Source organism: Vicugna pacos, chromosome 3 (assembly GCF_048564905.1).
Source record: "Vicugna pacos chromosome 3, VicPac4, whole genome shotgun sequence".
Taxonomy (NCBI): Eukaryota; Metazoa; Chordata; class Mammalia; order Artiodactyla; family Camelidae; genus Vicugna; species Vicugna pacos.
In genome coordinates, this window is record NC_132989.1 from 68,699,049 (window position 1) to 68,712,256 (window position 13,208).

Sequence of the window (13,208 nt, forward strand, 5' to 3'; positions counted from 1 at the left end):
AATATTAAAGGGCATCCAACTGCCTAAAAAAGTTTTAAATGTTCACAACATTCTAACTCAAATTTCAATCTTCAGAGAAATAACTTTTAAAGGTGTATCTCCTAATCCACCTAAGGAAAAAAAAATATATGAATATGTGTATTTTTAAATTCTTCCAAGTGTAGATTAATATATCAATTAAATTCTGCATAATCTATTAAAATTTTTTCTACATGTTTTCATAGTAACCAACAATCATGATCAGTAAGTCACTTATTTGTACCCCAATGAAAAGTAAAACATCTAGGCTTACTAACTAATCAGTTCACTTATACAAAGATCAAAAAACACTTAGAAAGACAAGGCAATGTGAAATGCACAATTCTATGTTGCCAATATCAATCCAATCCAACCCGTTTGTGGATTCCAAGCACAGGTAAAACACTAAGAATATTTTAGGCCCTCTTGTTTACATGATTTCCAAGTTGAATAACCCTCCTTCATATAAAATTTTAATTTGCTTTATTAAACACTCAAATCTGGTATTAGTAGACCTAAATTTGCAACTGTCACTACACTACTTTTCTTGCTAAGTTCTGCACTACAAAACAGATACTACAATAAACTGTTTTATAACAGTATATTATTTTCTTCACTAAATGGTCTTTAATGTAGCTGGCTTATTTTTATTTTTTTCTTTAAATTCAGGAGTATACTCAAAGAGGTTGAGATTCACTTCAAAGTGATAGTTCTAAGTTCTTCAGTCCTTTTGTAGAGTAAATTATTTGCTTCGCTTCGAGTAAGGCGCATTTGAAAGCATATCTTTACCCCATTTGGGTTTAAAATGTAAATTACTTCTTTCCTTTGGTACTTTATAGGTGGAATAATGTGGAAATCTGGACTCTGGGGTCTAGAGTCAAGGCATCCAACTTCAGCCTTATTTACTGTGTAATCTTGGACAAGTTACCTCAAACTCTCTTAAGCTTTAGTTTCCCAATCTACAAAACTAGATAACAGAGTACCTGCTTCACAGTGTGGTTAAGATTTAATAACATAATGTTTATAAAGTGACTAGCACTGTGCCTGGCATAAGTAAGTCCTTAATAAATGTTCTCTTGTTACATTATTACAGTGTGAAGCATTAGTCAACTCCAAAATCAACAACAAGCTGACGCTTCTTGAAAATAATTTATTAAAGCAGGTTACATTCTATGAAATTTAGAGACATTACTGAGTTAGCACTAGATCTTACTTTATTTCAGATAATGCTTCAAATCAGAGCCTTACCTGGATGGAATCTTGAGCCCTCTTTGAATAGAGTTAACAGATCTGGCAACTGAACAGGGTTAGGAAAAACTATAGCCAACCAAATTATTTCTATGAACCTCTAACTTATGTATTTTCAAAATAAAACAGGCCTACTTTGAAACAATCAGCATTGTAAAGCAGTTAACCATTCAGTTAAAATTAATCATCTTCCCCATTCAATTTCTGTTTACTAAATTCCTTACAGAATTTTCTTCCAACACCCATCTCCCCCATCAAAAACATGTTTTTTCACTAAAGTCAAAGAACTTATACTTAAAATTCTAGGCCAATTTCTGCTTATTAAAAAATAATTATTTGACAAATGCATATACTTTATATCAATTAAATAAAATGAGTTGTTTAGTATGCACATATATGGAATCAAAACCTTTAATAATAAAATTATGTAATACTACTGACACTCAGGATTAACCAAAGAAATCAGATCAACATTGTTTCAAAAGAAACTAAAAATATGAGTTAAAAACGTACTATCCATGGGAAAGGACAATATATATATATATATATAGCATCCGTAAGGCCCTGAGCTCAAACCCCAGTACCTCCTCTAAAAATAAATAAGTAAACCTGGTTACCCCTCAAATAAATGAATAAATTTTTTTTAAAAAAGTACTATCCATTAGGAATCACTTCTCACATTCACGTATGTGAAAAATGCTCTTAAAAGATTTTGAGGAAAATTCTCTCATGTATTTGGTGGAGGGAGGCTCCCTAGTCATATGGTAAGAACACACAAATTTCTTCCAACAAGAATGTACCCTAAAAGTATTCATTAACCCAGCAGTTGTGTAGATAAGTCATGACAGCTACCTCTCCTACTGACACAATGAAGTTAAATGGGGCTGAGACTGCTGTTTGGAATAAAAACGAAACAGAGTAAGTGGGAATTCTGTGTATATACAAAAAACTGGTAACAGCTTGACATTTAGTTTTAGTATTCCATGTGTTGCAATTATATTCAAAGCAATTGAGCATCACAGCCTAAAATGTATGTCTTAATTTTTTATTCAGTGAAACATCCTATATTAATTAGGTACTTTCAATAATAAAAGGATTCATCACCACTTGAAAATGAAAAATAAATTGTGCTCAAAGCTATAAGAAAAATTAGTTTATAATACTTCAATACTTTATGTCCCTTTTAAAAAATAGTCATAATGCTTTAATCACCTTCATTTGCATAAAAATAGTATAAATCATTTTTTTAAAGCAAATATTGCCTAGGTAACATTTTTCAGGGAAAAAGGATCATTGTAAAATTCTACTATATGGGAAATCCTATCCTCAAAAGAATGCCTGTTCTCAATATGTAGGTCTCCCTCAGCTAAGAATTCAGACTGTCACATCAGTGTAAAATTCTGAAGTTACCTAAATATGATACATTGCACTTCAAATTAAAAGAGCTGTGGGAAAAGACCAATTTATGATACTATCCTTAATATAGGACTTTTTAAAAAGTGGATTCTGACAATAAAATATAAACTGTCAAACAAATATATAATTTATTCCATACTCACACATCCATAAGTAGTACATAATCTTTACTGTCTTTTGGAATTCTACAGGAATGTCTACAGAAAAATCCTGATAGAAACAAGGTCCCACAGGAAAATTGCCAGGAAGAGGTGGCCAATTATTTTTTCTACCTGAAAGTAAAAAAAGAAGTTATTTATATTAGGACAAGTATGTGCTATTCTTTTTGCACATAATTATTTGTTTCATAACAAAGAACATTATTCTTTTAACATGTGTTTTGAAAATATAACACTGTATCTCTACATTCCCATAACTTTGAAAATCAAATTTCTTATTTTTAAAAATCTTCCCAAAAAAACCCAATTTAGAACTCATTAGATACTAAAATAATTTTCTAGTGTCTTATCACTTATGTAAGTTGAAACAAGAAAAGAAAAGAGCATAGGGACATACCCTGTGATTCGGCCCTAAAGATAGATTTATTTTCAAGTCCCAAGAATTTGACTCTCACATGAAGGCCAACTCTACAATTTTCTCCTCAGCATCTTAACTCTTTAAATATAATTCCTAGCCCACATGGAGAAGGAAGACCAGCTTCTGAATCTTTTAAGTTTTCTATTGTTTACACAAGTGAAGAAACAAAAGATAACCAATACCAAAGAATCAAATTTTAAAATCTCTAAGTCTGGAAAAAATAATATTCAAAGACACATAAGAAAAGCATAAAACTATGCAAAAACATGAAACAGTCATGAGAAACAAGCTAAGGAATTATAGCACCTTCAAAAACCTAGAGAAAAAACATATTGAAACTGTAAGGGGAGAAAATATGTCTATATAAAGAAACGAGACTGTAAAAAGGCTTGGGAAGTGGTGGGAGAAATAAAAAACTGAAGTTAAAGTAAGAAGTCAAACATTAAAAATAGAGGGTTAAAAATAGCACCTAAAGGCCATTTTCTTGTTTTAGATATTATATCCCACAATTTTTAAAATTAGATTTTATGTACTTTTTCATAGACCAGGAACATTTTCATAGTAGGGGAAAAAGCATCATCTATTTCTGATTCTTCCCAACATGTCTCCACTGTTTTATCATTCTTTTCAAACTTCATATAATCTATACATTTCTCATACGAGTCTCATAATTACTTGAGAAGCAGAAAATAATAGTGAAGAACCAAGGCTCTGAAACTATACGCACCTAGACACTTACTGGCTGGGGGGCCTCGGGCAACCTAACCTCCTGAAGACTTTGTTTCTACATCTGTAAAGTGAGAACAACTTACCACCCTTCACAGAATTGTACCGATGATGAAATGGGTTAACAGATGAAAAGTACTTAAATGTCTCTTAATTTCCCACACTTCATTACTACTTCATTTACTAAAACATCGCTCATAGAAATAATTTGTATTAGACAAAGCTAAGGGAACAAGACAGATTTTTGTTAGTATTTCAGAAATGTTTATTTCAATTAAACCTTTAGTTTCTCCTTTCACAGATGCTGCTGCAAGCAAGAAAACAGCCCAGAATAGATGTGTCCTCAAGAGGCCCTATACTTACACATTCTAAGATAAGGATGAAACCGTTTCAGTACATTATCATCATCCTAACACTGTCACTCCATCACTATCCAGACATACTAACAATGACTTGTCTAGCTCTCTCATCCGTTTTTACCCAGAGACTTGCTAGCTTCCCCTAAGAATCTCCCTTGAAATAAGCTCTGGTAGTGACAACCTGAATAGATTTCATAGCAAATAATTAATTTACCACTTACTTATTCCTTTGACATTCTCAAAATATCTAGGCTTCCTTAGAGACACCACAAACACTTTTTTAGCATGGTATGACATACATGGATATACTTGTAAGGACAGGGGCAGATTAATTTGAAACTGATATGAATAAACTAGAAGAGTCAAATGCTGTCAAATGTCAGGCACATTCCCATGTACTCATAAAGCTCCAATGACCCAAAGAGGGCCCAAGTGCAGAATCAAAGGCTCCTGACCTTACAGTAAACCAAAATTACCACATTTGCATTCACTTGTAAAGAGGCTGTTCTAATCTATCAAAATACTATGCAAATCAGCCAAGATCAGAGAGTTACAGAGTATCAAAGAGGAAATCTGCCATGTATGATCTACTTGCTAAAATAACAGGGCAGATTTTAACCACAAAACAAATGACCTAGAGTTAGTTCAGGCCTACTTTAAAGTGTTTGAAATAAAAATAACTTCTAAACTTCTTTGGATACTACCATGTTGACTAAGGTTTTGCATTTCTCGTTCTCGACGATCTAATTCTGCTGCTTTTCTTTCTAGTTCTTCCTGGCGCTTCAGAAGTTCAGCTTGGGCCAAGGCATGTTCCTAAACAAAAAATAAGTGAATAGGGTCTCAGAAGTATAAAATACAGTAACATTTATACTTCTACTATACTCCTACTTCTCTACTATGCTAGAAACCTAATTCAAATACTCTTCCAAAATATAAGAATTCACTGAATATTACAGTTTCATAAGTATTATGGAAATATTTGGCCCATTTTGTCCTTTTGGTTATGAAAACTCTCAGTGGAAATGTTGGGCCCATTAGAACAAGAAAAAATTCTCTCAGCAAGAGCAGTCAAAATCCTAAGGTAATTGGGAAAACAAAATTAAGGTGAGAGTAAAGGACAGAAACAGAACAGTTGAGGAAAACAGACACATGGAGAAATGAGCAACTGAGCTGGCTCCTGTCAATTGGGTTAAATGGTACATTAAGGTTCCCAATGCAAGAATACTGTACGATATCTTCTAGTTTATATGATAATGAGGTGAAAGGAAACTATGGTTAAGAAATTCTGATTTCAGTTTAAGAAGAAATTCTCCATCTGCCTTCATGTAATACCAGGCATCCTGTTTATCTCCTTTTTTCTTGGTTTTTTTGCCACATTCTACTTCCTACCACTGTGCTCTGCTTAACCATCATAACTCTCTTCCAATAGTATCTGTTGATCTATCATTGTTATTGTAATGAAACTGTGTATTAAAAAGTGAAACCAAAAGCAATAAAAATTTCACTACACAAATTGTACACCAAGATGATATATGAATTCAATAACTGCTAATAACGGAATAAAGCAAATGTTATTAAGCTGAAAAAGAGTTATGAGTATTACAGGATTGAGAAGCTAGCTAATCCAGACTCAAAAGTGAGTTAAAAATTAAATAAGGAATAAACTATATAAAGAATTATTTCGCTCTGAAAGCAAATGTCATTGATATTTTAACTTCCAATATAAATTTACACATTAACATGGACTAACCTTCGCAATCTGTGTATAAGCTGGATGTTCCTCTGTTGGTTTCATTATTGCTGGTTGTGTACTGGGTACATTAGGCATTTTCACATTGCCTGGTGGAGGCTAAGAAGATTAAGAAAAGGACAAATTATGTAACATAGAAATCCAACTTCAACTTCTTTCAGAAAGTGTAACAAAATAAAAACCAAAATGGCAAGAACTGCCGCACTTCCTCCCCTAAATTCTCATAATCAAGTGTGTAGCAAAGAGCTACTTAAACTCTTCAATCTCATATTCATAAATTCACTCATTTCTCAACTATTCAATATGGCTGCTACCTCTAACACTACACCATTAACACTCTTCTCTAGAATACTATACATTAAAAACAAAACAAAACAAAAGCCTCTAAGAGTATTTCTTTTTAATATAATACAGATAGCACCAAACTGAAGAATTTACCATCGGAAACTGTCAACTAGGTTAACTGTCAACTCTTCCAACCTAACAAAGCTATGTGCCAGTGTCCTTAAAAAGTAAATAGGAGAGCTCTTGGCAGAACTCCACTAATGCTCCTTGAAAAAAATAAGTGGGAGTCATCAGGGAGGTGGGAAATAAACTGCACAACCTCCACTTTTCCAGTGAGAATCAACAGTAATTGAAAATAACTGCAAGTTCAAAAAGTAGGTAAATTATCTACAAGTCCATCATATGAGAATTGGTTAAATTACTGTGTATATACATTCGATGCACCCATCAAGAGGAATGAGTTGGAGATATAGAAGAATATCTTTTAAAATATTAAATTAATAAAGCCAACTACAAAACAGTATCCATATGGCCAGCTTTTTCTTTTATGAACATTTGTACACGTCCAGAAAAATATCTGGAAGGTCTCAGTAAACTGCTATCAAAGCGATTTGCAACTTTTGCTTTATATGCTTCTCTCTTATTTGCCTTCTTTCCCCATTATACTACTTTTTTTAAGCTGAAAAATATTTGTAACTACTCTTTAAAATGGTCATAAGAAAAAGAAGACAACAAGAAAGACACAACCAAGGATATAACTGAAATACAGGTGACTCTAAATTTCATAAGGGAAGGCCAAGAGCTAAGAACAGGTCAGACAATTTTGAAGAATAAGACAGGCAGATCTATGACATAAAGACTTATTATAAGGATATAGTAATAAACAATGTGGTACAGACACAAAAGATAACAGAAATACACCAATAAACAGAGAGAAACAAACTCTCAGAAACTTGATACCCAACAGAGGTAAGACCACAAAACAGTTGAGAAATAACAATAAATGTCAATAAATAGTCAATAAATGATCCTGGGATAATTGGTTATTCAGATAGAACAGTTAAACTAGATTTCCTACTTGATATAATATGCAAAAATAAATTCCAGGTGGATTAATGACTGAAAAGTGAAAAAGCAAAATTTTAAACTTTTAGGGAAAAAAAACATGAATATTTTTATGAACTCAAGGTACAGAAGAGCTTCTCAAATACAAGCTATAGAAATCTTGTGTATCCTGTCGACAATGTATCTCAAGTGTCTAAAACAGTGCCTGAAACACAGTAAGTGATCAATAAGGATCTGTAAAATTAAGGTTGCAAAACATAAACCATAGTGTTAAGACTGATGAGTTCAACTATACTAAAATTTAATAACAAAGTGAAGTCAAATCACAGACTGGGAAAAACTGATTATATGGCTATAACAACAGTAAAAAGAAAAAAAAAACCCTACAACCCAGAATACGGGAAAAACTGCTACAAATTCATAAAAATGCAAAATACTAATAAAAAAATGGGCCAAAGATCTGAAGAGGCAATACAATAAATACAAATAAAAACATTAACTAATGGTTAAACCTCAATAGAAATACAAAAACAAAATATAAACAAGAAAAATACAAAAATAGTGACATCATTTCATAACCACTAGGTAGGAAAATGTAAACTCAAATACAAAAATTTGTAATTATGGTAGATATACAATGATGGTGTATATAAAAATTAAAGCGTATGACCAAGACAGTTTTCCAAATAGGGGGGAAAAGTAAAGATTATCAATAAATCGGTGTTGTGACAAGTATTTAAATGTTCGGGAGAAAAAAATCAGATCCCTGTATCTTTCAAGAATAAATTCCAAATGAATTAAAGTCCAAAGAAAAAAAAAGTATAAAGATAATAGAAATAGTATAGTACATAGAATATAGATGACTATCTGATCTTAGGTTGGAGAAAAGCCATGGGGTGAAGGGAGAGAAATTAAAATGAATAGGAAATATATATGACTACGTAAAAATTTAGAATTTTAATGACATAAACCATTTCATAACCAAAATAGGCAAAATCTAAATAAGCAACACATAGACAATTAGTTAATACATTTCATCAAGTACAAATCAGTAAGAAATAGAAGCACATGTTACAGAGGAAAAATGCATTTTAAGAAATCTTTAATAGGCTGCTTGTAAAAGAAATACAAAAGGAAAATAAAGATTCAAAATGTTAACCTCATTAGTAATCAAAGAAATGCAAATTTCACCTAATTTATTTTTTAAATGATTATTACCATAAGATAACCAGCACATTTTGGAAAAGATATGGTAAAATGGGTATTCTCACACACTGATAATGGGAATACAAACTAGTTCATATAATAATCCTGGGCACAATCTGGCATTATGTATAACAGCCACTGAAGTATTTATACTCTATGACCCATAAATAGCTACTCCTTAAAAAAAAACCACAGAAATAATCCAAGATACGCACAAATGTATGTATGCCAAAATGCTCCCTACAGCATTATTTGCAAAAGCAAAAAAAGTTAGAAATACCCTAACTGTCCAAGAATAGATAAAATACAGGTAAATTGATAAATTATGATCCATCCATAGGAGAGTATATTATGCAGTTATTTAAAAGTTCTGAAAGAATATTTAATGAAATGAGAAAAGCTTGTACCAATTCTAAGTTGTAAAATGAAACTGAAGATACAGTATAGTTCCAATTTTTTATTTTTTCAACGTAAGTACAATTGACTGACAACATTGTGTTAATTTCTAGTGTACAGCACAGTGATTCAGTTATACATATATTTTCTTTCTCATACTCTTTTTCATTATGGGTTAGTACAAGATACTGAATATAGTTTCCTGTGCTGTACAGTAGGGACTTACTGTTTACGTATTATATATATACAGTAGTTTGTATCTGCTATTCCCAAATCCTAACTTTTCCCTATCCCGTCTTCCTCTTTGGTAACCCTAAATTTGCTTTCTACATGTGAGTCTGTTTCAGTTTTGTGAATAAGTTCATTTGTGTCATTCTTTTAGATTCCACATGAGGGATAGATGATAGCCATCTTTCTGTCTGACTTACTTCACTAAGTATAATAATTTCTAGGTCCATCCATGTTGCTGCAAACGGCATTATTTTATTCTTTTCTGTGGCTGACGAGTAGTCTAGTGTGTGTGTGCATCTATCACAATTTCTTTATCCAGTCACCTGTTGATGGACATTTAGGTTGCTTCCATGTCTTCACCGCTGTAAATAGTACTGCTATGAACCTTGGGGTGCATGTATCTTTTCAAATTAGAGTTTTCTCTGGACATATGCCCAGGAGTCAGATTGCTGGATAAAATGGTAACTCTACTTTTAGTTCTTCAAGGCATCTCCATCCTGTTAGGTGCACCAAATTACATTCCCACCAACAGTGTAGGAAGGTTCCCTTTTCTCCATATCCTCTCCAGCATTTATCATTTGTGGACTTTTTAAGGATGGCCATTCTGACCAGTGTGAGGTGATACCTCATTGTAGTTTTCATTTGCATTTCCTGAATAATTAGTGATGGTGAGCATCTTTTCATGTGCCTGTTGCCATTTGTATGTCTTCATTGGAGAAATGTCTGTTTAAGTCTTCTGCCCATTTTTTGATTAGGTTGTTTGTTTTTTGTTATTGAGTTATATGAGCTGTTTGTACATTCTGGAAGTTAAGCCCCTGTCAGATACACCATTTGTAAATATTTTCTCCCAGTCTGTAGGTTGTCTTTTCATTTTGTTTATGGTTTCCTTTGCTGTGCAAAAAAGCTTGTAAGTTTAATTAGGTTCCATTTATTTTTGCTTTTATTGCTATGGCCTTGGGTAGACTGATCTAGGAAAACATCACTATGATTTATGTCAGAGAATGTTTTGCCTATGTTCTCCTCTAGGAGATTTACAGCATCCTCTCTTATGTTTAAATCTTTAAGCTATTTTGAGCTTATTTTTGTGTATGGTGTGAGGGAGTGTTCTAATTTCAGATTTATATGTCGCTGTCCTACTTTCCCAACACCACTTGCCAAGACAGTCTTTCCTCCATTGTATATTCTTGCCTTCTGTCAAAGATCAATTAACCACAGGTGTGTGCATTTATTTCTGGGCTCTATATTCTGTCCCCAATTTTCTATTTTAAAATATATCAATATGTTAACAGTGATTATTTCTGGATAGTGGAATTAAAAACTTTTTCTTGTATTTTTTATCTCTACTATAATCTTTTGTTACTATCTATTCCTATTATCTGTTTCCCTGCTCAAATATTTCATATTAATAGGCAGAAAAACTGAAGCTGATCAATCCTAACTGTTCCTCAACCATAAAATCATGGTCCTAAAGCATCTTGGTTTAATAAGTAACAATCACAAAACAATGACCAAATAAAATGCCTGACAAAGTTAGTTTGGCAGCACACTTCAGGAAAAGCACACAATAAGTTACTCAATTGACCCAAAAAAATGACAACATAATGCCATTTGCAGCAACATGGATGTCCCTGGAGAATGTCATTCTAAGTGAAGTAAGCCAGAAAGAGAAAGAAAAATACCATATGATATGGCTCATATGTAGAATCTAAAAAAAAAAAAAAAAAAAAAAAGACGACAAATGAACTTATATATAAAACAGAAACAGACTCAGACACGGAATACAAACTTCTGGTTGCCAGGGGAGAGGAGGGTGGAAAGGGATAGACTGGGAGTTCGAAATCTGTAGATACTGACAGGTATATATAGAATAGGTATACAAATTTATACTGTATAGCACAGGGAAATATATACAAGATCTTGTGGTAGCTCATGGTGAAAAGGACCATGACAATGAATATATGTATGTTCATGTATGACTGAAAAATTGTGCTCTACACTGGAAATTGACACAACATTGTAAACTGACTATAACTCAATAAAATAAATTTTTTAAAAAAAGAATTCTCCCAGCTGAAACTATACTGTCAATTCTTTACTGCTTTAAATAACAAATGAAGTACTAAGTACAATGAATTAGTAGATAAGGAAGAAGGCTCAGATAGAGCTAGTAACTTGACATATTAGAGGTAACAGTTGCTCGTGTTATAGCAATGAAGAGAAATGTTGGAGAAGCACAAATCTCTGATACCAATGGTATTAATCTGACAGCTAGTATCTCAATAATTTCCTCTAAGTTGTCAATGTTAGCTAAATCTCTGCTCAGCTCTGGAACCCAGTATTTTCAATAGCCACAACATGCTTGATTAGCCACCTCAAGCCAAGTACAAACTCTTGTCATAAACTAAAGACCTGTTCTGATGATGGTTCCAAATTATTTTCCAACTTTTCACTTTTACACTTATGAATAAAAAGCATATTAAAACAATCCATTCAATGCTTCCATTTGTGGCAATACAACAGACTACACAAATGTAGTGACACCTTTGATATATAGTACCTAAAAATGCTGATTCAAATTTCATTTGAATAATATTGTAAATACATGACTAAACTGATAGGAAATCCTGGGAGGCCAGAAAGTGGGAAAAACTGCAAATCCAAACAAAGAAGAGCTTTGATGCTATGCCATTAACAAAATCATGAGGGCTTAATAAGCTGGAGACAAAGCTTGGGAGCCCATACAAGGTAAAAATCAATCTGAGATTGCTGCATAAAGCTAGGACTTCCTAAAAAGCAACACTCCCAGTGGATAAGCAAAAAAGCAGCTTCACAGAAAGAAATAGTATGAATACTTGCCTGTCTTGCCCTCGACTCTGTATACAGAAGGAGGAAAAAAAAAGAAAGAAAGAAATCCTCCCTGATTACTTCTAATCATAAATCTGCCAACTTGTAGACTTGGGGCCAGAATTCACACCACCACCACAGACAAAATACTTCAAGTTGAAATGTTCATTTCAAGGACCCCAGGTTGATAGTGACTTCATGTTCCTCGCAAAAGTAAAGGAACACACTTAAAAGCTGGGCTTCGAGGAATTTTCACAGCTGAAGTTTCAAGTAACTTTGGCTCATGATTTAAACACAGAAGGAAGCAAGCCCACCAGGAGCAAGGGTCCTCAGACATACAAGACCAGAGAGACTGGAATTACATATAAAACGATAGATATGCTTAATAAAGAAATAAAAGGTAACAAAACTGTGACTAAGCAACAAGAGACTATAAGGAATTACCAAATATCTTTTTTAAATGATACAAATGGAACTTAAAGAAATAAAAACTATAAAAATTGGAATTATAAATTTAATAGACAAGTGAAATGACAGACTATACAAAGATGAAGAGATAAGAAAATGGAGGTGGCTCTAAAGAAACTGCACAGAATGTAGCAGGAGAAAGAAAACGAAAATCTGAGAGGTTAAGAGAAATGAGAAGAGTGAAAAGGTACAACAAAGAGAGCCAGAAGAGAATGAGAGAGCGTCCTCATTCAAGGGGAATGGGAGGACACTAATTCTCAGATTAAAAACTCCAAAACCCAAACTACATTTTTAAAAAGTTAACATCTAGACACACTATAGTGAAAGAGCAAACCTAAGAACAAGAGCTCTTAAAACCATCGTAAGAAAGCTCTTACAGTGAAAGCTCTTATAGTGAAAGAGCAAAACCTAAGAACAAGAGCTCTTAAAACCATCGTAAGCTCTTAAAACCATGTAATCAAGATGGGGGAGTAGGAAGACCCTGAGCTCACCTCCTCCCATGGGCACACCAAAATTACAACTACTTACAACTATTGATGCGAACGACCTGAAGATTAGCAGAGATCCCCTGCAACTAAAGATATAAAGAAGGAGGCGCAGTGAGACGATTAGCAGGGGCA

The 13,208-nt window shown here is 33.1% G+C and overlaps 1 protein-coding gene across 2 annotated transcripts in view; it reads right to left on the reverse strand.

Annotated features, from left to right (window-relative positions):
• Window positions 1-13,208, reverse strand: part of SCAMP1 (secretory carrier membrane protein 1) — a 101,748-nt gene that overhangs the window by 45,617 nt on the left and 42,923 nt on the right. For both annotated transcript variants that reach the window (XM_072958463.1, XM_072958464.1), the window contains exons 3-5: window positions 6,094-6,192; window positions 5,048-5,156; window positions 2,826-2,954 (exon numbers count right to left, since the gene is read on the reverse strand). In XM_072958463.1, coding sequence (XP_072814564.1) covers window positions 2,826-2,954; window positions 5,048-5,156; window positions 6,094-6,192 — 337 coding nt within the window. The remainder of the gene's footprint in view (window positions 1-2,825; window positions 2,955-5,047; window positions 5,157-6,093; window positions 6,193-13,208) is intronic.